At 39.3% G+C, this 25,516-nt stretch overlaps 1 protein-coding gene across 1 annotated transcript in view; it reads left to right on the forward strand.

The window, feature by feature from the left end:
- hwt (SH2 domain-containing adapter heavyweight) overlaps positions 1 to 25,516 on the forward strand; it is a 252,780-nt gene that overhangs the window by 207,586 nt on the left and 19,678 nt on the right. Inside the window, exons 5-6 of the mRNA XM_069132416.1 lie at positions 12,080 to 13,044; positions 13,663 to 15,271. Coding sequence (XP_068988517.1) covers positions 12,080 to 13,044; positions 13,663 to 15,271 — 2,574 coding nt within the window. The remainder of the gene's footprint in view (positions 1 to 12,079; positions 13,045 to 13,662; positions 15,272 to 25,516) is intronic.

Raw genomic sequence — 25,516 nt, forward strand, 5'->3', positions numbered from 1 at the left:
AATTTAGCCGCAGCGTATAGCCGCGATATTGGATTTGGACATTTGGGAGCCCAGCAGGGAAAGTTCTCTGCGTAGCCAGTTCTCGATACGTTTTCCCCCGTGAAGAGGAAAGGGAGAATGGCTCGTGGAAATTCGAGGATTAAACTTGGCTATCGTGGCATACAGTGCTCGCTCATGCAACGATGAGGCATTTGTCGGTGGAAATCTGTCGAAAGCTTATCGCAAAGTTGTTGAGGCTGAAGATATCGTTACTTGTTCCGGCAAGGGATTCTGTTTGGCTGTATAACTAAAGAGGTAGTAGGGTTATCGATAAGTTGTCATTTGTAGAGTTTGCTATTCGATTCCTCTACTCGAGTGTAAAGCGAAGAGGTTTAAATATTTCTAAATTTAAAGCTCTCAGTGTTATAAAAAATGTTAATATTAATATTATCATAAGATATATTGATTTTGTCATTTATCTTTCGCTTTAAACATTATTACTTCAAATAATTTAGTTTGTTTCAGAAATTTGTATACAACTATTTAATTAATTTTGATTAAGTTATACTCATTGCCATATGAATATTCGTATTTAAGGATATTGTATCTAATAATTTGTTATATTTCTGAATTTTTATTTTGAAAACTGTAATTAAAACGATTTCATGTTTTATTACTTGCATTTTCGTTACGTTGTTTCATCCAGTTTATAAGAAGTATATTTAATTAAACGAAACTCTTTGCTCTGATATATTGCTAAACGTACAAAAGCTAAGAAAAGAATAATAGAAACACTATCTCAGAATATCGTAAAATAAACCATTCTTTGTTTTAAAACCGAATGCTCCTTAAAAAACTCACAATTCAAAGCGTAACATTCAAGTAACGGTAACTCGAGTCCTGAGCAACTAAGTCTTTGGGACAACTTTTTCAACATCTCGTAGTCAAACATCCGGATACGTATTGCGTGTACGGTGTACTTTTCAACTCGAACACGAGGAACGTTTCTTTTAAGCGCGTTCTACGTGTACCTGTTTCCTTGGAATTCGTTGTACGAAATCGAGGGACAAGCACAAAGGGTAGAAGTTGGTCTGTTTCTTACAAAAAAGAAATCTCTTCCTTTCGCGCGAACTTTTCGACGTCGTTCCTTTCCTCTTCGTATTGACGTGTTCTCGACTGAAAACTGCGTAAGATGTTTCTCTTTTGAGGAGCGCGGCCGGGGATGGCATTTTAAGATAATTTCCGGCCGCGTGAGTCACTGAAGGATAAGCCGGATGGGGGATGACAGACGAAAGGGACGATGCGAGGCTGTAAGAAAGGCCGACGACAGAATGAAATTACTGGAATAAGTAATTTGAGGACAGGCCGAGTAATTGCCACTCAAAACGTTCAAAGGCGTTGCTCTTTTTTGTTGCACCTTTTCAAATTTACCGACTGTCACTGTCTCGCGATCTTTCGTTACATCTTTTAAGATGCTTCAACTTGATAAGCCATGCCAACGTCACGAGACAGCCAAGATGATGAAATAGAGTAAACAGTGTGAATGAAGAAACGTTATTCTGAATTTAATTTTTACTATCTATTTCATTGTCTTGTTAGTTTAGTTTTGTTGAATCAAGTTGTAGTTTGATCGTGTTTTATATATCTTTTTACTGAAGTTGGACGAAGGGAAAGGAAATGTATTTATGCGTAATATATTTATATGAGATTTTTATTCACAATCAAATTTTATTTTCATGGGTATGTTTCTCTATTAATATTTTCCACCTTTGAAACTATTATAATGTAATAAGCAATATTAATATATTGAAAAGGGGTACATATATAACACCAAGAATCTTATATTAATTTTCTTAAAATCTACCAGTTTATTTAAAATGTAATAAAAATCAACCATAATTAAATAGAATATAAAATGCGATGTACGTATTTTCAGCGTCGCATTATAAAGTACATTACTTCAGATTGAGGGGGCGATTGAAAAAGATGGTCACAGAGCTGTCACGGGCAAAGTATCACGACGTCTCTGTAATCAAGGAATATTTCAATCATCTCGTAATGGGATATTTGCCAGCGTAAGCTTGTGTTCTTTACGTACGTCACACGGGTGGATTTGCTTTCAAAGTAAATCCCTTACCTCGTAGCTTAATTCATTTTTTCTTTGCACTGACCTTCGTATTTGTCCTTCGTAACCTTGACTCGTTAGTAGCTACTTTCCGCTTTAAGGGAACGAGTATTAAAGGGGCCCGTAATTCGAGCCTTCAAAGAAACCTTGATAGGATCGATGTTATTCGTATCGAAAGAAACTTTTAATTGCGTTTCTTCCATGCTTATTAGCATTATACATTTTCGGAAGGGTGAGTTTTTGTATGAATGAAATACTTACAAGGGAATGCATTTGAACCTGGATACTTGTAATAGGTTTATTTTCCAGTTTTCCTTCCCTTTTTCTCATAATATATATTTCAGTTTCGACGTAAATCGAATCATTTATTTCATTCCTGCATATGGAACAGATTTCGTAGATTTAATATCGTATACAATTTTCCCTTACCAAATAAATAATTCTCCTTTTCTTCCAGAAAATCTTTTTCATAAAATTTGAATTAGTTATTTGTTACTTGAATCTTCTTGAAATATCCATAGTGTGTGTTCTTCGCCAATTTCCTATATCCAAAAGAAACATGAAATTTCATAAAATAAAGTTACCTTGCTCCTTCTCTTTCGATACTTAAACCTACTAAAGAATTGATATTAAGAAATAGATTAATATAATCATAAATCTTTTTAATCGTAAGCGTAAATATAAAAAGAAGCAGGTACATATATCGGCAATAGGAAGAGTGAAACGAACGATTAGAAGAACGAATGGTGCCGTATCGTGGAAGCCCCACGTATTGAGACCTATTAGATCGGTCGGATAAGTTAACCCGATCGTTCGATGACCCTTGACACGGCTGACACATTTCGGCCGCGAGATTCGTCCAATTCCGTGGTCGTAACCATGAATTCTGCTATACCGGAACCAATAACTGAGATTGGCTTTCGTTCCATCGCGTTGCTGGCCGAGTAATCTTTAGCTGCCACCTAAGAAACCCTAAGGATCATGAACACGAAGGTGATTTCGTTTAAGGTTTCTCCTTGTAGTACCGTATTCTCTTCTTCCCCCCTCTCCTTTTTTTTCTTTTCTCGACGATACAGTCCTACGACCCACATATTCCATAGAAACGAAGCTCAACCCCGGTTATGTTACGAGGACAATATCTAATAAAAAGCAGAGTGAAGTGGCTCCGAGGGTGATGAGACTTGCTCTTTTATAAAGCTTTCACCGGAATTTTTCTCGTCATTGCGTTCGTCCCCGTCGAATCGCACCGGGAAAGGGAAGATTGTATAAGTGACAATTCGGAGGTTTTTATAGGACTGATGAAATCCCGGACATTTTATTCCGGGATTATCGTTCTGTACGCCTCCCGTCCAAACGTTATTTTCTGAGAAAAATGCTTCGTAAACGTGTTGATGATAGCAGACGTTCTAAGCTATGATCTTAAATATTTCCCCCTTATAAGAATTTAAATTGACACCGTTAGCGGAGGAAAGGAATAGGTGTGTATATTTTTGCTATATAACTTAAGATAGTAACATTTTGCTTAAACACAGGGAGGGTTACTTGGTATTCATCGTGAGGTACGGGCTTAAATGTTTTTCCCTTTATAAGAATTTAACTCAACATGTTCGTGATACGAGTATATTACAATAGCTATACAAAGTTATATTACAATATTTTCGTGTGTTCAATAGATTGTAATACTTGTACATTAGAATGTGAAGGGCAGATAATGTTTGATTTAAAAAGACAAATACTTTGACAGGTACAATTATATATTTGAGTACTATTGAATGATGTACTCACATCGCGGTATTTGTGAGTGAATTATATCTTTGCAACATGTCTTATATATTACAAAATCGAGAAATAATGAACAATTTTAACCAGGAAACATCTACATTCGTACAAATGTTAATATTGACATCAAAAGGTAGCGAAACTCTAAATAGAAAAATTGTTATGTCCACGAAATTGGCAATCCGAGTGATGAATTAACTCGTGTTTTCTAATTAATAAGTTTAAGAACTTGTAACTGTAATAACATAATAATTAAATACCATAATTTTAAAAACATGTAAATCACGTTATAACAATATTTTGCCCTTAAAACGAATAATTCTTTTATCAGGCAACTTGAACACAGAACTCAGTGGAAGTGTTTAACAGGTTACCAGATACCAAGTAATTCAGTCTGTACTAGCTATGGCATGCTATATCCTAACAAATCATTATCTAAGCAATTAACATTCACCGGTACAAGTTCGTTAAGCTGTACAAAACAAACAGTTGTGCAGTACACAATCTGCACTAGCAATCAGCTTATTCGCCTACTGCACCATTCTAAACGGGCAATCGTTGCACAAATTTCGATACGCCATCCTGAAACAAGTACGAAGTATATTAATCTCTGACGACCTTGACACTGGCTCGTCAGAAATTGCAAGCTCTAACATCATTATCTGTCGAGTTTAATCGATTCGTTCTAGCTGCAGCCTTCTCCTACGCTGAAACTACGTGTTCCATCCATTTACTCTGGTCCCTGTTCGCTTAACTTTTTCATCGCGATCGTCTCTGCATAAAATCATGCATTGTATAGTAATAGCGTATTTACTGATAATAAATACAATAAATGATTGTATGCAATTATAGTATAAAAATACTATACCTGTTAGATTAAAAACATACAGAGACTACAAAAATATTTGCACACACTTTCTTTTCCAATGAAGTTTTCTTTTATCTACGATAAAAAATTGACCTCCAGTTCTCTCTAGTACATGTATCAGGTCTGTAAGTATGAAACCGGAATTTGCCTATAGATGGCCCTAGCTGATAATGTTTGTAATAGCAGTAATTGTAGTTTGTAATAGCGTTGAACATGTCAAATTTTGTGCCTGGAAACTACGATTTGCGGACAGCATTGATTTTCTGTTACCATTTGAAGAAAACTGCTGCAGAATCGCATCGAATGCTTGTCGAAGCTTACGGTGAGCATGCTCTTGGTAAATCACAATGCTTTGAGTGGTTTAAAAAATTCAGAAGTGGCAATTTTAACGCGAGGAACGAAGAACGTGGAAGACCACCGAAAAAGACCACCGAGCTGTTAAAACCTGGCGAAACCGTTAATACTGAGCGCTACCGACAACAAATGATCGATTTGAATCAAGCTTTGCGTGAAAAACGACCAGAATATCAAAAAAGGCAACACAAAGTAATTTTGCTTCGTGATAATGCACCATCACATACAGCAAAACCGGTCAAGGAAACGATCGAAGCGTTCAGTTGGGAAATACTTTCGCACGCGGCTTACTCACCAGACTTGGCTCCGTCCGATTACTATTTATTTGCATCGATGGGACACGCACTTTCTGACCAGCACTTCGCTTCTTACGAAAATGTACGAAAATGGCTCGATGACTGGTTTGCCTCAAAAGAGCGACAGTTTTTTTGACGTGGCATCCACCAATTGCCGGACAGATGGGAAAAATGTATAGCTAGCGATGGGCAATACTTCGAATAAAATATTTTTAATCATTTTCATACAATAAACGTGTATTTTCTATACAAAAATTCCGGTTTCATATTTACATACCTGGTAAATAGTGAAACTACTGAGAAAGCATATCAAGCTTTTCTTGTGACAAATTGATATAAATTTTTATAATGTACTAAATGCTAAATACTATACATTACTACCTTTTTAACATTAAAGTATTATATTGTTAATTATTATCTTCTTGAAGTATTCTTTAGTTGCTATCTTCTATACAACAATCTGAATCTTCACAATTCTGTAAAATACATCCCTTCGTGATGAATGATTATAATAATAAAAGGCTTAATATCGTCTATAGTTATCAAAAGGGTTAATATCAGTTCTGGGGAATAATCCGGTGAATATTTCGTCGACTTATCTGACAGTACGTGTAAACATAGCGTGCACGCGACGCGTAACAGCGCATCGCGTTATCTGTGGCGATTGCCAGCCAGGGGTCGTCGCTCGCCGGCACTAATAGATTCATTAGGGGTAGACTGTACACCCTTCGAGTGCATAGCGAACCCTAAATGTATGCGCGTGCAGTCTATTTCTACGTCACGCGCCCCTTCGAACGTTTACTCCGTCGCAGGCAACGTGTATTCATATCCAGTTCATTCTAGCGCGCAACTATTGCGTTGATTCATTCACCAACGCTTTCTCGACGGTGTTATCGATTTGTTCGCGTGAATTCTGCTTTACCACCCATATTACGTAACTCTGTGTACCCGTGTGCATTCACTGTTTCGCGCGTACGACGCCTTCCCTCGAGGTGTGAGTATCTGGCTTGTATTTCTGATAGTACTTGTTACGTGTAAGCTTGTAGATAGCGGAGATTATGCCAAGTTGATTAAGTTGATTAACTCGATTGTCGGAGCACAGTGTCGTTATAATTAATCTACAATCGTTAAGCTACAATGTGTTCATGCAGCTTTATGTTTTTTATGAATAAAGGTGTAGGAATTAGAGATTTATTTGATTTATAATGACAAATGACATTAATAAATATGTGAAAATATTACAATATGTGCTCTAGTTTGAATATTTTTAGAAATGTATACAAATTCGCGTTTAAGAATATTTGTTGCATTCTAATAACTACTATAAATATTACAATACAATTATACAAATAAATACTACGACACAATTATACAAACACTCTAATAAATACTAATTCAGTACTTCATTATGAGTGGTTGCTTATATTATAGAATACAATTATGTATTTATAGTATACTTCATGATTTCACTCTGATCAATTCTTTGTCACTAAGCTTCTACGATTTCACGTTAGTATACCAATTATTATTTACGACGTGTTTATTCATCAATTTATTCATCGACGTATACAATATAAGAGATATCATTTGCTATTATAATTAATTTCACATGAACCAACCTAATACATCTAACAGCATCAAACATTCTAACCATCTACAAACATATCCATCGACGTCGCCGATTTACCCTTGCGACTCTATTCAATAACTCACCCTGTAATACGAGCACCTTAGCTTCTCACGTGTTTACGCACTTGGTGTTCTCGTGCGCGATACATCACTCGCTAAGCACTCAAACAACCGCTCACTGACTCACGCACCGCGTTATCTACAGGTTCTAGTCGAGTGTCCTCGCGTTTCCACCGATTCGCGCGATATACGTATATCAGTTGTTTGGACGAGCTTGATGGTAGCTCGTTTACTTCATAACTCATTCGGTCATTCAACGACTCGTACTTTCCCCTGCAGCATCCCTTCCTGCACCCTGCGGATAACTCGCAAATCTGATTATCGATCGGTAATCAATATTGGTGCAATTTGGCCCTACGCCAACCTAGCATGTGTATGCTTGTGTGGTGTCGTGTGCGTGTCCTTCGTCAAACCAAGCGGGGCGGCTTACCAGCTGACCCAATGGAGGGGATGATTGAAAATAGTGCACGTGCGGCACAACTAATCGCGCTTTGAGCGACTTCAAACGAATCTCTTAGTATGTGTCTTTGGAATGGATATTTTTGAAATTTAATTTGTTTCATTTGTTTAGAAAATGATTTTAATTTTTGTAGCGTTGACTTTGTGCGTCAATTTTTAGTCAAGTTTTTCGTGAATGGGTTGAAATTACCGCGATTTAAATTTTAATAGTACAGTGCAATAGGGGTGTCGAGGAAAAAGGTTGAACTATGTATTTGGTATTTCCTAGCCAGTGAATTTTTTTTTGTTAATAATGAAATTGTTTTATTAAATTTCTCAGAGGTAGGTAGCTATTTATAAACGAGTCTATTATATTGATTTTGACTCGTAATATAATTTAAGACGTATAATCCAATAGGTTCAATATTAAGTAGCTCGGATCAACGATTCAAGCGTACAGAGTACTAAGTAGTTTATGTCAATGGTTCGTACGCCGTAGGCTGCTATGCGGGTAAATAACAATGATTCTCATTATTCCTCAGTAAATGTTAATTGCAATTATCTACGTCTATAAAATCAAAGGAAATAATGATTGTGGTATACGTATAGTAACGGGAGCTCGTTCTTTTATTTACCTGCTCTATTAACCTTCACAATATCTCAAGTGATTTGTTCTGTATACAATTTAACCTCATCAAAATAAGTATCTGATTATAGTATTACATCGCAACTTCATCTTCATTCATTTCTTAATGAACAAAGCTTTCATAAAACCCTAATCGTTACTTACGAAACAATTACATTAGCGTTTAATTTGTACCTCAATCGTTGGCAGAAGTTTGCTTGATGGAAACATCGCGAGTCCGCATTTAATTTCCTTCTTCTAGCTTGATACGCCCCCGCGGATATCGATTTCTCGTTTAGGAAGCAATCAACCAGCACGAGCAAGCGGTTTCCTTAATACGTTTATTTCTCTCCAGATTTGATCCGGTGTCTTGTGTAAAACGACCGGACGAACCAGCTGCGGATGCATATTCATGCTACCTTTCATTTTCGTTCACAACTGTCGTCTAACCCCTTCCTATAAAGCGCTATCATATTGCTCTAATATAATTTTTCAAGCATATTACGCTAACTGTAGTCAGTGCGTCGATATTGCGTTTTTTGTTCGTATCGTTGCTCCGTTAAAAATGTTGGTCGACTGGTAAAATGTTTTATAGGCAATTTTCTTCTGATATGAAGAATTCACGTCTGTTTCAATATTCATCGCATTTATTAGTTTGCATTGGAGAAACACGTGTTTGACCGATAATAAAAAATTTCCATTGTCCTTTCAGGTCTTGTTCTGTACGATTCGTGACATACCTTGTTAGTTCGTGTTGGTATCTCTTGTAAAATTGTTAGTGGACTATTTGATGCGATGTTAAGAACGAAGTTTATACCTGTTTTTCACAATAAGTGTATAATATTTTGAAGAATTAATAAAAAAATTGTAACTTTCTTTTAGAAACTACTTTTCTGATAAAGTTTATTTCACAAAAGAAAAAGAAATATATATAAACATATATATAATTTATATAAGAAGGAGAAAGTTCAGAAGCTGTTTTATTTACAAAGAAATCTTCAGTTTTGTGGTTATCCTTTTTTTTATATAAGTTTCTAAATGTCAATAGTTCATGAGCAACGTTTCCTATGACATCGCGAAAATCCAAGAGCGATATCGTATTTTTTTGTGCATCGTGCATGCATCACCAACGTTAACGTCGTTGACATGGAAACATGATGGATGTTTTGGACGTGCGCCATTTCAACAACGCATCAATTCGCCATACATATCGAACGGTCGCAAGGTGTATTTTTTCACTTACGAACTACTTCGTGTTTTTCAATATTTTGAATTAAATTTTACATAAATACATACGCACAATTACATGACTGAATTGTATAATTGATATTTTATATTCTATATTCTAAAATTTATTAAAAATATTCTTATTTAGTACCAAAACTACTTATTACTATAGCATCATAAAACCTTAATTTAAAAGGGTAGCTCTTATCCGCACTAATTTACAAAAAAATCATTGATATCTTCAAAAATTTCTATACAAAACTACAAATTGGTCATTCTTGTAGTTTCAGTATCAATGAAATGTACCTATGTGTTATAATAAAAAATTCAATAGTTTAAATAGAAAGTGGTATATTAGTTGATTAGAAAATGATATAATAGAGTCTTGTTTCTACTTCTTTATCTGTTCGTTTTCCCAGTTTCTACTTCAAATTTTCTCAAATTAATTCTATAAAGGAATGCTTTGTTCTTTCTGCGAAATGAATGGTTCGATTGAATTCTTGTATGCTTCGCAGTTCATTGTGGCGAGAGTGGGACAAGTTATACAATTGGAAAGAAAGATGAAAAGGAATTGTACGAGACCGTGTCTGTAATTTCGTGAAAAGGTGTGCGCGTGTTATATAATAATTTTCCGGATTCATTGTTCAGGAATTAATTTCTCATTTCTCGTTTCATCGTTTGGGCGCGGCCTTCTATATTCGAATGGAAAGAACGAAGTTCCACGGACCTCGTGATAATGAAAATGCCTGAAAATAGGTAATAAGTTGATTCGCCGTATTCAACGTAAATTCATACGTTTTTTCCTCTAAAGGATCCCGCATATTAACATTTGCTCGTTTCTTTCTTATTGGAATCATGAATCATACGTAAATCACCGTGGTCGTTTCAGAGTACGTTTGTATAAAGTCTCTTCTTTTTAGAATTTGATTTAGCACAGAAAAATTAAAAATGGAAGATATTATGGATATTTTTCATTACTATTCATTACTCATATATTACTATATATTACTCATATATTTCAATACTATTGTCTTGCTTCTAGATATTAGACTTCGCCAGTGATATAACATGTCGTTAGTCAGACATTTTTACTTTAAGAAGATGTGAGTTGCGGTATAAGTAGTATTTGAAAAAATATCTTTGAAAGAATTATTCTGTTACTAGCTCTAAGTAGTGATATAATGCGTTATTACTTAAACATTTTCCTACCAAAGTTATAAATTGAATATTATTATATATATACGTTAATTTGTAGTCTTATTACTTGGAAAAATATCACTAGAATGATTATTCTATTGCTGGTAATCGTCAGTACACGTAGATATAACATGTTATTAATTAGACATTTCTCTCATATTTTCTATATTGAAGTTATAAATTGAACACTATTACATCAAATATGTACAGTATGTTAATTCACATTCTTGGTATTGCTCGCAAGAAAGAATGTCTATGAAAACATTATTTTATCGCCCTAATTTTGTCATATGCGGTGAGAATATGTTTAATTCGATATTTACAATACTCTTTAATCTTATAAGAATATTTACAGAAGCGTAATAAGGTTGTTCCAAAAGTTTCTTTCGTTTTATAAGGAAATAATACATGCACAACATTTTTTGTTTTATATTATTTTATTGAGTTATGTATCATCCATTTTGTTTCAGTAGAATAAAATACATATAATACCATACGTATTACACTTCTGTCTCTTACCAAGTAAAAGTACAAAGTAGAAGATAAGTGATCGAATTTCCATGATATTCTCCAATTTTCTTAATTTGGCCTCACGAAATATTCACATCCTATTAAAGCTCCTGAGCGGTTTAACGAGACAGTGGTACCAGAGATCAGACAGAGATCCTGATAATAATTTTTTGCTTCCATCGGGAAACTTTCTCGCGAAATTTGGGAAGGCGGTTCCTGTCAGAAACAGCTTTTGGCGTGGTTTATGGTGTGCCTCTTGCACTTACCACCCTAGCCAAGGAGGAGCAAGGAAGGATTTCGGTAAAGCCCTCCGGCCGGGCATAATGCTCCCATTATCTCCAGTCCTTTCGTCTATACTGCGTGTGCACGTTGCTTGGCTAATGTACCGGGTGTCCATGTAATTTCCCATCTCCTGCGATCCGTCGAGCCGATTTCCGTTTACCTAAGCATGCTTGTGACACGATCGTAAACTCGGGGTACAAGACGATCCCGGAACGACGTTGAAACGAGTGAAAGTGTACGAAGAAAGAGGATAGAAAGAAGGTAGAACCCCGTGTCAGCCGGCCAGAAACCATTACGGTAATATCTCGCGGGGCGAACAAGTGATTTTTAAGAAGACCAGCCTGCCATTTCACGGCAATTTCGTCTCCCCATAAGCATCTCTATTCTCCACCTTCAACATCTTAGAGTAGCCGATGCTCGTATAACAGAACGATTATGAAAATTTCGCGTCGGTTTCATTTTACCAAAGGTATACGATCCGTTGGAGTATACCTTCTTGTGTATTCCTACCACGAACTTTGCTATCTCCTCTATCTTGATGCCCATCTACCATAATATTTTTTATGAGACGCTAGTCGTGCCAAGGAAAGATTAATAGGACTCTGAAGCTTATACGAAGATACATATGTAAATATAAAGACTATATTCGCCTTTATGTACTACGAATAGTAGACGATGCTCATGAAGATTCTATGTGTTATTCGTTCCAGATCCATCTGCTTCAGGCTCTTCCTGCGAGGATGACGAAGATGGTCGCCGAGTGGATATCAGAAAACGCAAGAACAGTCTGTACGCGTCTTCCTCGACTCGTGCTCTGTCAGTAGACAGAGAAAAAGAGCTAAGCTCGGTCGACGGGGCTGTGGTGGACTGCGTAGCCCTGGTGCATCTCACAGATCAATCACCCACCGAATCTAATCAGCCGGTCCGCCATCCATCACCCTATTACTACGGCGATTTGTTCAAGGTACCGGATCAAATAAGCAAGTCACAGCCGAACAGGTACAGAAAAAGCGTTAGTCTCGACGTACCGGGTGAACGTTCACGAACACCCGGTATACCGAAGAGAAACTCGGTGGCGGGTGATGGGGGTTCCTATTCATCTCAGCAACAACAACAACAGCAGCAGCAGCAGCCACAGCAGCAACATTATCAACAACAGCAGCTACAGCAACAACATCCATTGCAGCCACAACAGCATTATCAAAGTCAGGATCTAGTGAGCCCCACGTCGGGGAGCGAGCATGCTGTCCCAGCCAGAAACGAGATCCTCTCGTCGTGCATCATCACCGAGTGGGATCACACCCTCATGCCTCCTCATAGATTGTTAAGCCACGACCTACCAACCACGGTTTGTACTTGCGTCGCATCAGCTGAAGAAGAGGAGGATGAGCTAGATCAACGACAGCCGCAACTAACGCGGCACCAAGTGCGCAAGCTACGTCGTACACGGAGGATAGACCCGCAACCGATACTCGTCGAGGACGAGGACGACGTGGAGGGAGAGGACGAGGGTGAGGAAGAGGAGGAGGAGGACGTGGAGGTGGAGGAAGACGAGGAAGAGATGGCTAGGCAACGTCACCTCTACGAGACGGCCTTTGATTGCAAGGTCAATCGCTCTGACGATGACCTCGATGACCTCGATCGGGTTACCAATCATCCTGTGTTGCATTCACAGGTATGTATCAATGTTCTTATCTTTTATCATCTACGATAGCATTCGATTATATTTTATTTTTCTTACGATGTTGGAGTACTTTTATGAAATTTATTTTTTTATTTACGTATTCGATAAATATTTCTTCTATTTGTCATAGTAAATAATATAATATTAATATGTCCATATTTTTTCGTGCATTTTCCTGTTTCTTTACGATATTAATGCTTTGTTTCATCGTTTTACGGAAGAAGATTCCAGAATTATCATTTTTACGGGAACATCTGCGTTTGCGATTTATTTCCCGAGTTTGCCTGTTCTCTGATATTAGGGAAATGCGGGGCTGCTGGTCTTTAATGAAAAGCAATTAAAGTCCAATATATCTCAAAATGTTACGGGATTTCGGAACACGAACTATGAATCTTCCCCTATCTAGCGCTAATTGAACTTTAATTGCGGCCGAACCGTATAATTCGCTCATTATACGAGAACGTAGTTATACCTTCGCATTGTATAAACTAACTTCTGATATACTTGAGATATTCACAATGAAACATTAATTCTCCGATCAGTTCCTATTCATCCACTTTCACGATGAATATACTTATGATAATTATTGATTGTTATTTGATAATGCAGATCAGAAGCAGCAGCGCGATACCAGTAAGCAGAACGAGCTCATCGACGGACACGTCGAAGCAACAACAACAGCAACAACAGCAAGTCCAATACGCTGGTCAGTCCCACAGCAGCAAAGATCGACGCAAAGTTGTACTTCTCCGCCCAAAACCGATTCCGAGCCGTCTTCAGCAGCAGCAGCAGCAACAGCAACAGCAACAGCAGCAATCAGACAATATTTCTACTCTGTCCCAAGACATCGAATCCCTCCAGATCAATTCAAGCGACGAGAAAACCGGTTCACCGAGACTACCGGCCCGAGGTTATACTCCGTCACCTCCATCCACGGCACCGTTGCCTGCCAAATTCCATGGCAACCGTGATCACTTGTTGTTAAACATACGCAGCACACCGAACCTACCCTGTCAACCTGACCATCCACGTCTCAAGGATCTAAGATTGCCCGTAAAGTCTCTGTTGAGAGCGAAAGACTCGCCTCAAAGTAGCGAGGGTAGTATTCTCGAGATCAAAAGTAGACCGAAAAGTTTTGCTCAAGACAATGTAGAATCGTCTCAGGGACGACGTTTCGACCAGGAACTGATACTAGAGTTCAAGGGGAGGCCGCGAGAGGAGAGGCAACGACCACGCAGTTTGATTCGCGAGAGCAAGCCGATCATGGAGTTCAAAGGTAGGCCTCACGAGGCCGAGAGTGATCTATTACGGCCTCGTAGGGATGTCGGCTTGTTGGAATTCAAATTACGGACCAGTAGACGCAGGGCGGGATACTCGAGCACAGAGAGTATGGCTACCAGTAGCAGTGGAGGTAGCATGGAATCGCTTCGAAGTAGCACTAGCGAGGGTAACAGATCCACTAGTAGTTCCGAGAGCCGTCATAGTACCAGTCTAAGCTCTCACAGCTCTGACAGTGGCAGCACCAATTGCTACCATCATCATCAGCAACCTTCTATGACCGGTTTTTTAACCCACCACGCGAACAAACTACACATATTGTCTCCTATCTCTGACAAATCGTCCCAAGAACCTGCCTCCGAGACTTCCGACAACAACCGTAATAACAACTCCCAGAAAGCCTCGCCTGAAGAGAACGTGACCACGGAAAATAACGTAACCGCGTCGAATAACACGAACACAAACACAGGAAATACAAACACAAACTCCGTGACCTCACCAATGGACACGTCTTTCAAGAAGAGACGCACACCGCAAAACAAGAATCTGATTAACTTGGCCCTGCAATCCTCGTCGTCGGGCGATGCGGAGATCCAAGGATCGGACAGTGGCATCTCGATCGAGTCGCGAGCCGGGATCAAGTGCAAACCATTCGGGTTCCACTTGTTGAAACCGCAGCTGGATAACATCAATCTCGTGGACAACGAGCCTGAGCTATCCGATCTGCCTTTCGACATGCCGAAACTGCGAAGGAGGCGATTGCTTATGCAACAGGACGCCACCACGTCTGGCAGCGCGACCAGCGTGGATTTGAGGGACTTGCCGTTTGACATGCCAAAACTGAGAAGAAGGCTAAGATGCATGCAGAGCACGGAATCCAGCGGATCACAGGCCTCCTCCAGTCTTTCTATGCGCGACGTCGAGCCGTCTGCGTTGTTTGGTAAGTTTATACCCCTGGTCTTATTCGGTTGTACAGGTTTATAGAGTTTGTTAGGTAAAGCTCTTTGATACAGAGTGACTTTTTGAATGTCGAATGGAAATGAGATCATGGTACTGGGAAATAAGGTGGGTATCACATAGGGGTTTTTTACATGTTTGGTAATTGTATCTAAAGTCGAGGGATTATTATTGAATAACATACATTGTCTTATTTGGCTTTGTTGCGTAAGTTGATCGTAGTTGTAACTTCTTCTTAAAATTGATATACTGTATTATATCTTAGAGAATACCGATTAAAAATCGATTTTCTTATTTATCAAAGAGTTTCTAATTTGTCCAAAGTATCAATAAACGTTTGTTAAGAATAATTGTGAATAATTTAATTTTACAGTAATTTTTTTAATTCTACATGATTCTACATGAACTCACGTAATTTATTGTGTTATAATTTTGCTATGTAGTTATACTTCGAATTTGATTTCTCAATACTTGTATAGGCTAGTATTCATGATACTCGAGAGATCCGTAGATAAAGTAAATTGCTGAATTTAAAGACGTGTCTAATAAATTTTTATCACGGCTTTCTTGTAAAAATGACTCTGACGTTAAAATAATTATCAAGAAAATGAAGCCTGAAAGTTCAGTGCGCAATGTTGTAAATGGATTCTCCCTTCTTTAATCGAGCGCCTAGCCATTAAAACGATAAAAACCGTACTTTCGGCATCTCGAGGTAAACTAAGTACTTATCAACGCTAGGGGACACCGTAATTTGATGCTGATCGTTATGAACCTTCCAGACAGCGGCTAATATCGTTAAGCTTCACTTAGCGCCTGCATCCCTCTCAGAGACTAAATATTTAACGTTACCAACACATATTCCTTAATACATGTATAGGGTGTCCTGCGAATGGTAGTATGAGCATCAAGTGGGTGACACTACATGAAATTATGTCAGAAACATAGAATACAATTTTTTCATGTGAAGCTTCGTTTCCGAGAAAATTGATATTGAACGTTTGTCTAATATATACGTCTATATTCTACTTACAATGCCAAATTAGCTTGAGATTTCCTTGGAAATTAATATTTATAATTATAGTTGTGTTTATCGTATTGAGAAACGAAGTCCAAACTATGAAACGGAATATTCATACATAATATATATATTTTATTATTTTATAGTAAACTCAGTTTGATAAATTAAGCGCAAATTACGCAAACAAAATATTTTCAACATTTCCAAAGTAATAAAATTTATCCTTCGTAATTATTTTGCTTCATTGGGCGTTCTGCATTATCCTATACAATAAATGCAAATAAACGTTAAAAGCACTAACCTACAACTAAAATCTGTTAAACTGAAACCCAGTTAAGTGCACATTCACCAAACAAACACTTAAAGTCAATTTTCTTAAAAAGAAAGACTAGTACAAGAATACCTTATTCTATATATATTGTACTTTGACCTAGTTTTCAATTTCCAATTTCAGTGTAAGTGTCACATATCACATTATACTGTATAATATATTTCCAACTGTGTTCTCCACCACTCCGTTGCATTGAAATAAGAATTAAAACACCGAACCCAGAAAACAATAGAGAAAATACAGATTCATTGAAATTCTAATCCTTGAACCTTTTGTTGAATTTTGCCGCTCGTGTTAACCTACTCCCGTAACCAGAGCATTGCTTTAAGGAGCGTTCTTCTGCGCGTGAGGAAAGTTCGAAAGCTTTAATTAACGTCGTCTCGCGCGTATTTCTCTCGAAAACTTTACGTTATCCGTAAAGTCGTGCAACGATACAACGTTCCGGGTTTCTCCCTCGAAGGACTCAAGTTTCTCTTTGGTGGATTGTGAAATTGTACAGGCTACTTGTCACAGAGAGGTAAATCTGGCTAGGCTTAACTCGATTTGCTTAGTCACGACGAATCAGTTATGCACTGGTCGTTGCTGTATAAACATAGATTACTGAAACACTAGGCGACGCATACATAACACGGCGTACGTGAATCTATTATACTAATTTGTACCTGAATCTTGTTCATTGATTAGCATCTTCGGTAACAAGAAATTTCATAAAGAATTTTCTAAACTTCATAAAAAAGAAACAAACAAATATCGAAACTTGAAAGAGTAGTGGAGAAGAAAGGAAACCTTTCGCGGAAATTTACATAGAAAAAAATTCTAGAAGCTTTGAAATAACTAAAAGCTAAGGAATTACCGAATTAATTTATTGCTGTAATATTTCGGAAGCAATCAGGCAGAACATAAGGAATATTAAATTAAGAAAAATGAAACTGACTTGAACAGAGGTATTTACGAATTAATTAGAACGAAGATGAAAATAATTTTTGCGTAAATTACAAAAAAACTACACGTGTCTCTCAAAAATATTAAAAAAGTACGGTTTTGTTTATTCGAAGTAGAAATAAATGTTTAACAATTTGTAATACGTTAGAAACGTTATAGAAACTAGACAGAAGCTATCAACTAATCACAGGACTGACATACGCGACCCAGGAGCCTAATCATTCGATACCTTAATGCTTTTATAACGACACCGATGGAAAAAAAACTGACAGTGCCAGGGATTTGCCAGATCGTAGATTTATGCGTCATCGATCACCGATCGGCTTTAATACTTGAATTTAGTAGCGATTTGCGGGCTACATCAGCGGGCGTTCGGAATTAGTCAGCTGATTAAGCTTCCGGCCCCCTGTTTTCCAACCAACGTCGTACTCATGAGCTCCCTAAGTTACGTTCTGATGGGAGTTTCATCTGGCAGCTATCCTCCCAGCTTCGAAATTGCGAAAGCTCTAACACGAAAGCTTCGAGTTGGCATCGCGTTGCCTGCAGGCAAAATCTGCGCTACGTAGCGATCGTACGGTGGTAAATAGCGCTATACTAGTATTTGCATCGGTGTATCCTAGGGTGCTGTGATTCACGAAGGGACGAGAGTGAATGTAAAAATGTGAAAGGATTATTTTTAACGGTGAACGAGTGTCAATAAATGGACGAGAGCTCGCTAAATCGATTCTTTTGAAAGTATTGACTGCTGGAAAATTAATGGTTCGGAGAATAGTTAGAGTAAAAAAGGGGAAAATTGTGACGATGATGAATTTCCTCCGTTTTAATGTGTTTTGGTTTTTGTTTGGAAGTTTTATTGTGGAATGAAAGGGTTGCAAAGAAGACAAGAATAATGTAAAATTTATGTGATTATGTAGGGTGAAGCAACCGAAAGAACGTAAGCAAAATGTTGCTAAGTTACAGATCTAGTGGGCTAAAGTTTAAATATCCCAAAAATGTGATTCTAGAATAGATAGAAATAGTATGCAACAAAATTCTCATATCTATTTTTTTTTAGATTCTATTAATTATGAGTCCTTATTTCTTAAAAAATGTATCTTAAGAGTTCTACATCATATTTAAATGTTATATTACAAGCATCGTCAGAGTAGAACTTAAACTTAAACAAAACTTTTATAAGCTTCAGGGAAATATACATTTTCAGAGACATGAACAAACATAAGCTTCTACAAATGTTAATAGAGTTTGACATTTTTGTGAAACCTATCTTTATCATCTTTAGCATCAAAAACACATAACTGTAACATTTCGTAACATCAACAACAACCCCCAAGCGTGACTGAATTTATTCAATCATTTTATGTATTGCCACGTCCGAGGATATTGTGGTTCGGTTGTATACCGATCCTCGAATTTTCGATTTTTATGATCGGAGTCAGCTGCGTCGGGATCGAGAAGCTATTTTTTCCCCGGTTTGATGGATGTCGGTCGGCTCGTAGCCGTAAATTACATTTTGAAGAGGGAAAGGGGAAGTGTTTTCGCACGCGATCGAGAACAGATTCCCGAAAATCTCCGCGCTTTTTTCGTAGTGTCGACAATTACTTATCGTGCCCGGCAGGGCAACTTTAAGCACGGATGATCGATCGGTGTATTTGTTTTTCATCCTTCTATTTCTCTACTGATTTTATTAATCTCCTCCCGATAAATCGTCGATCGCGCAAGAAATAACAATTTCTTAAAAAATTAATGAACGGGATCACAGTGACGAGAGAAAACTTAATATCGGGGAATGTGATTCCAATTTTATCTTCTTTTGTTTTTTACTGTTGCCGATATGTTAGATTCGCTTTAACAGCGCAGCGTCGCTTTAATTGGCCTTCGATCAACGGCGTCGCTCTTTCGCCGACGCCAATAACCATCGCGGAATTATCACGTCATTTCTATGAGGTAATTGAAAGGCAGCGACGCGTTAACACGTTTCGTGCAGCGTAGAGCGTGTACAATTGCTTAAAAATTAAATTTAATGGTTTGATGTCTAATACATCTCAAACAATAAATCCTTTTCCTGAGAATTACATTGTTTGCACTATTAAAAATATTGTAAGTTATACACAAAACTATCAGAAGCAAAACTAAAAAACTAATCGGCCTGAACGAAAAGTAACCAAAAATCGGTCCAGCACGGAACCTTTTAAACGATGAACAGTAACGAACAGCTCGCGTGGAGACGGTTTTTGTGTAGGCGAGATCGTGCGAGTGGTTTTGTGAGCGTTTCGATAAAGTTGGGAAGGATTATACGTATTTTCTGCTACAGATACTACGTTCCAGCGCGTTTTTTATTTAACGAGCATGAAAACTGAGAAATGAAAAATATTTTAGATAGATATATTCGGTATATTTTTAATGAGATTTTAATGATAATTTTAATAATAAATCTCAGCTTAACCAGATCAATTTAATTAATTTAATTAATGATTACTTGATTGATGTAGAGAATATCATTTTACTATATAATTTCGAATACGTAGTTATACGATTCCGATGAGAACATATTCCGCTAAATTTTACCAAAATTCACGTACCTACTACATATATTCGTACAATAAACAGTAGAAGCATTAGCATTGTCGCGAATAAAGCGCGCAACGATAATTACCAATTATGCAAAATGAAGTGTAAGAATGCATCAGCGTCGTTCATGACAGAAAACGGAAAGACGTAATTTTATTATTTTCTTGTCCGTCCAACTAAAGGGAATTCGATACAAGCTGCTTGATACATTCACTGCTGGTAAATATGACGTAATGTTGCGGCAGTGTTTCTCGCTGTTACACAATTTCATTGAAACTACGTATGCATCGATAGCAGTGAACGTTAATTGCAGAGTGAAATTAAAAAACGTGATCGTTGCATGGTCTATTAAACCGTTGGAAAGGGTTTATCCCTGGAGGGTATTAAACGCGGGTATTTTCCGAAAGGACGGTTTTCGATTCACCGGTCGTTTTGTTCCCTTTCGCTTTCTCCTTTGGCGTTTCATCCGCGGCGACGGGCGACTAACCCGGAAGAAACACGGTTTCGCATTGTGCTTGCGAACAAAACGTCCGAGGTTGCAGCGCGTGTCCGCAATGCGCGTGAGACCAGTGACGCGAATATAGACCGGGGCTCGAACTACGAACCGCAATATCTTTGTCCTCATGTACCTCTGCGCACGTGTTGTATTCGTGGCGGTGTTCATCTTTGCATGGACGGAAGCGCAAACGCGCGCGGCACGTGTGTTTCGTATTGTCGTAGGTTCACGTTGTGCGGAGGCGTGCTGTCATCGGGGCGATACCAAGAGCATATTGGAAATATCGGAAATATTACGCCCTACTTGCGATGAGAGCGTACTGCTTCCCCCGCGTCGACTTTTCTAAACGTCAATGGCGACCCTTTCGTTATGCGACTCCTGTCAAAGATGTACTTTTTTCACTCGCTAAAAATAGCTTGCCAATGGATGAACGAGCGTCGTCTACCAGTCGTTTTAACCTGTCGCTTTTCGATGATTCGTTTGGATGATTCGTGATAGTGCGATGTAATGAAAGGTGCTTAGAATGTTGGATTTTGAACAGTTTTTTCAATAATTTTGGTTCTAGCTATTACTTTTGATAATTATGTGCTAATTTATGTGTTGTAAATATTTAATTATTATGTGTGTTTCTTTCTTATATCAGGCATTGATTTTATGCGACAGTCTTGGCGAGTTCAGATTTCCTATTCGAACCATACTTTAAATATATGAAAATGAAGGTTATGAATAGTTAATTTGTAATACATTCCTGAAGTTGAATCAACATTTCATTTTGCTCCCTTAATTATAATTCCATTGTCTTTATTTTATTTCTCTGCTGCTTCGTTTGTATAATAAGTACGAAAACATTCTTTGTTTAATTTACGTTAGATACATGATAATTGTTATAGGTGAAAGACAAATTAGAATATATTAAAGTTTACTGCATTGTTTTACTTTAATATCAATTCTTAGAAGATTTGTTGTCATTTTGCAAACGTATAGATTAAAGTGAAATTGTATGTCATAATTTGAGTTTCATGAACTTACGAATTAGGAAACTAATGTTCATTGGTGTTACGCCGGGCGACACTCTGCCTAGACCTGGCCACACACCGCGGGCAAGATGGTCACCAGATGTCCGCTCATCCTTACTGCGTACCCTCAATATTCTCAAGTACCCTCCATAAATCTCAGCAATTTCCTAGTCGAGGTCCTTCGAAACTAACAAAGATTCTTCCGTTGCATTGTTTCCCGAAGTTTATTGCTCGCCACGGGTTGACACGGGAAAGTTTCTGTTTTTCACGTGTGAGGCCTCCCACCAACGACTTTATCTTGAGGGCGGTGAGCATCCTTCCTCACCCACCACCATAGCAAATAACCAATTAACAACGAAGCCTATTTCCCTCACTCTATTAGCCAAAATCGTCGCCAACAAATCCGATGATCCCGTGCGCTAGACACACCCATCCTTAGTTTTCCTCCGTCACAGCGTCATCGTCGAAGTACACTCTTTTTCGCTTCTTCAAACCGTCAACATCTTGTAACCGGGTCAAGATCAATCAACTATAACTTGTACATTCGCATCAGTGCAATCATTTCTTTACGAAGTTGTTGAAATAAATATAAAGTTATACCTGTTGAATCAGTGTAACTATTCAATTAACCACCCCTATTATCCTAAACGAAATAGGGGATCGATCAATTCGTGGCGTCGATTATCTAATCGTAACGGGAATTTACGACTCTCGTTGACGTGCTTCTTCGCGATCGCGTCTCTCCGCGAGTGATCGAACATTTTGGTCCTTCGAGCCGGATCACGTGTCTGTGAAAAGTGCACGCCAGTGACACCCACTACCATACAGTGCCACGTGAATCCAACATAACCAGCAGCGGAAGCGTTACCACTCCAGCGAAGTCAGTAACGCCAAGGGCCGTCACCTTTGAAGAGGCATAATTCGGTGGTTGAAACGCAACCAGGCAGCCTCCCGCCGCAACTGGACAATCGTCAACGTAACGAGATCCAACAACTTCGTTCTCACTACAAAACGCGTCACGTTAGACAAGTATCACCTTCGTCAACAGAAGTAAGTTCTAACCATTTCAATCTCTATCATTTAATAAATAATGGCAACCGGAAATGAACTTGCCGCCTTGCGCCGACGCCGAGGCCAGTGCATCAGCCACTTCACACGCTTATCAAAAAAGCTGGACGAAATCGAACAATCCAGCTGTCCGCAAGAGCACGAATTAATCCAAATGAAAAATCGTCTGGAAACATATGAGACGGAATTCCGCGCCATTCAAAACGAGCTTACAAGTATAGATGAAAAAGAGATCGCGCGCGGCCTTGAAATAGCAGACGAGTACGAAAGATTAGAGCTCCGAGTAATTCACCAATTAAACAATCTACGACTAGTTACGCCGTCGCAATCGACAAGCGGCGAATCAGCCGCTGTTCGCGAGGCTGCATCAATTAAATTACCGGAGATTCATGTGCCTATTTTCGACGGTACCGTCGAGAATTGGCATTCATTTTACGACTCCTTCTTGTCCATCATAGATCGAAACGAGCGACTTACACCCGTGCAAAAGTTTCATTATCTCCAATCCTCCCTGACCGGAAGGGCCGCGCGAAGCATACAATCGCTAGACATCACGGAATTGAATTACTCAATTGCTATCGACATTCTTAAAGAAAAATTCGACTGCCACCGTCAAGTCTGCATGCGCCACTGGGACTTGATTTTTGACTATCCGCAAATAACTAAAGAAACACCCGAAGCCATAGATGATTTTCTCGAGACGGTCAAGGTAAACCTCCAAGCCTTAAAGAAGCTCGGCGAACCAGTCGTATCAAACGTCGTTCTTCTCAAGATATTCACATTGAAACTACCAGCAGCCATCATACGCAAATGGCACCGCACATTGCCAGACAAAAAAATGCCGTCCTACACGCATTTGGTAGAATTTCTGAAAACGCGTACGAACGGTGACAGAACAAATTCAGCATCAACCGTGATAAAACGGGGGTCCGATCGACATAACCGTCAGCAACCGAACGCCCCGCGAGTTCACGCATTCGCGACTACACATAAGCCGTCGATGTGTCCGAATTGCCGAGGACCACACGCAATATGGAATTGTGAAACCTTCAAGGCGCAGTCGCCCAAGGAACGTCTTGAAACGGCCAAAAGGACGTCTCTCTGTACTAATTGTCTAGGCAAGGGTCACACCCTTACTCAATGTACCGCCGGTTCATGTCGCATCTGCAGACAGCGACACCATACATATCTGCACCGAGACCATGATCATCGCAAGGTCCAAACACGTGTAGACCGAACATCGAGCGGTCGATCGTCGAACGGTCGATCGTCGAGCGGTCGATCGTCGAGCAGCCGGGCATCCAACGGTCGATCCTCGCCCAGTTCACCGACCCCGCGTTCGTCACATCGTTCGAGACGCGCATCTACATCTCCCCGAACGTCCCCCCGAACGTCTCCCCGAACATCTCCGCGAACATCTCCGAAACGCGAATCTCGGCTATCGCGAACGACGGGATCGGGACCAACTATATCACCCGGTTCTAAACAACAAAAAGGGCAATGACTTCATCAGACGACTTTGCTAGGGACCGAACCACAGAAAACAGACTCATTGACCTCGCTTCCCTCCGAACCATTGCAGCACGATTTGTTAGTCACAGCGCAGGTCAACATCTTGAATAATAAAATTCAACCATTCCGTTGTCGGGCTTTGCTAGACACCGGTTCTAGCATGAACTTTATTACAGAAAAGCTCGCTAGTTCGTTAAAACTCAATCAACGGAAATGTTCGGTCCCAATCGGAACACTCAACACGTTGTCGACGACCGCGAAACGCTACATCACGGCCACGATCACCTCCATTGACGGTAGATACGAACGCACCTTGACGTTCCTAATCATACCGACAATATCGCCTTGGATCCCAGATCAACCCATAAATCGCTCAACGATACAGATACCTCGGAATCTCCAACTAGCCGATCCAAGATTCCACATACCCGCTCCGATCGAAATATTGTTGAGCGCCGGGCCAACACTAGCATCACTCTGTGTCGGCCAGCTTGATATCAGTCAAGCAAACGGACCCGACTTGCGTCTGCAAAAAACGCAATTCGGATGGGTCATCGGGGGGAGCCCAACCTCGCAATCACCAGCACACGCATTTCACGCCTCCACGACGGCTTTACAGGCGGATCTCGCCCGGTTCTGGGAAATCGACGAAGGACCTCCCACTGTACACACTTCGGAAGTGGAACGACAGTGCGAGGAACACTTCCGAAACCACGTTCAGCGCAACAACGAAGGGCGATACATTGTCGCTCTCCCGTTTAACGAAACAACCCCTTCGCTTGGATCCTCTAAAGCCATGGCGATGAAGCGACTCACATCCCTATGCCGTCGGTTCCAACGGGACAAACAATTCGAAGCCGACTATCACGCCGTCATACAAGAGTACCTAGAATTAGGACACATGACTAAGATCACCACGGACCACTGCACGGACGATGGATATTTTCTGCCACATCACGGCGTGATCAAAGAGTCCAGCCAAACTACGAAACTCCGAGTTGTGTTTGACGGATCTGCACCAACCACCACCGGAGTTTCATTGAACGACGTACTTCATACGGGACCGAAATTGCAAGACGACTTATTTTTCATTCTTCTAAGATTTCGCTCTCATCAATACGTCATTACAGGAGATGTCGAAAAAATGTACCGACAATTTCTTGTGCGTCCAGAGGATCGGAAATTCCAACAAATTTTGTGGCGCAACTCTGATGGAAGGGTTGACACTTATCAACTCAACACAGTGACATTCGGGCTGTCAGCGGCCCCTTATCTAG

The sequence above is a fragment of the Bombus flavifrons genome, chromosome 2 (assembly GCF_040668555.2).
Source record: "Bombus flavifrons isolate JBK064 chromosome 2, iyBomFlav1_principal, whole genome shotgun sequence".
Taxonomy (NCBI): Eukaryota; Metazoa; Arthropoda; class Insecta; order Hymenoptera; family Apidae; genus Bombus; species Bombus flavifrons.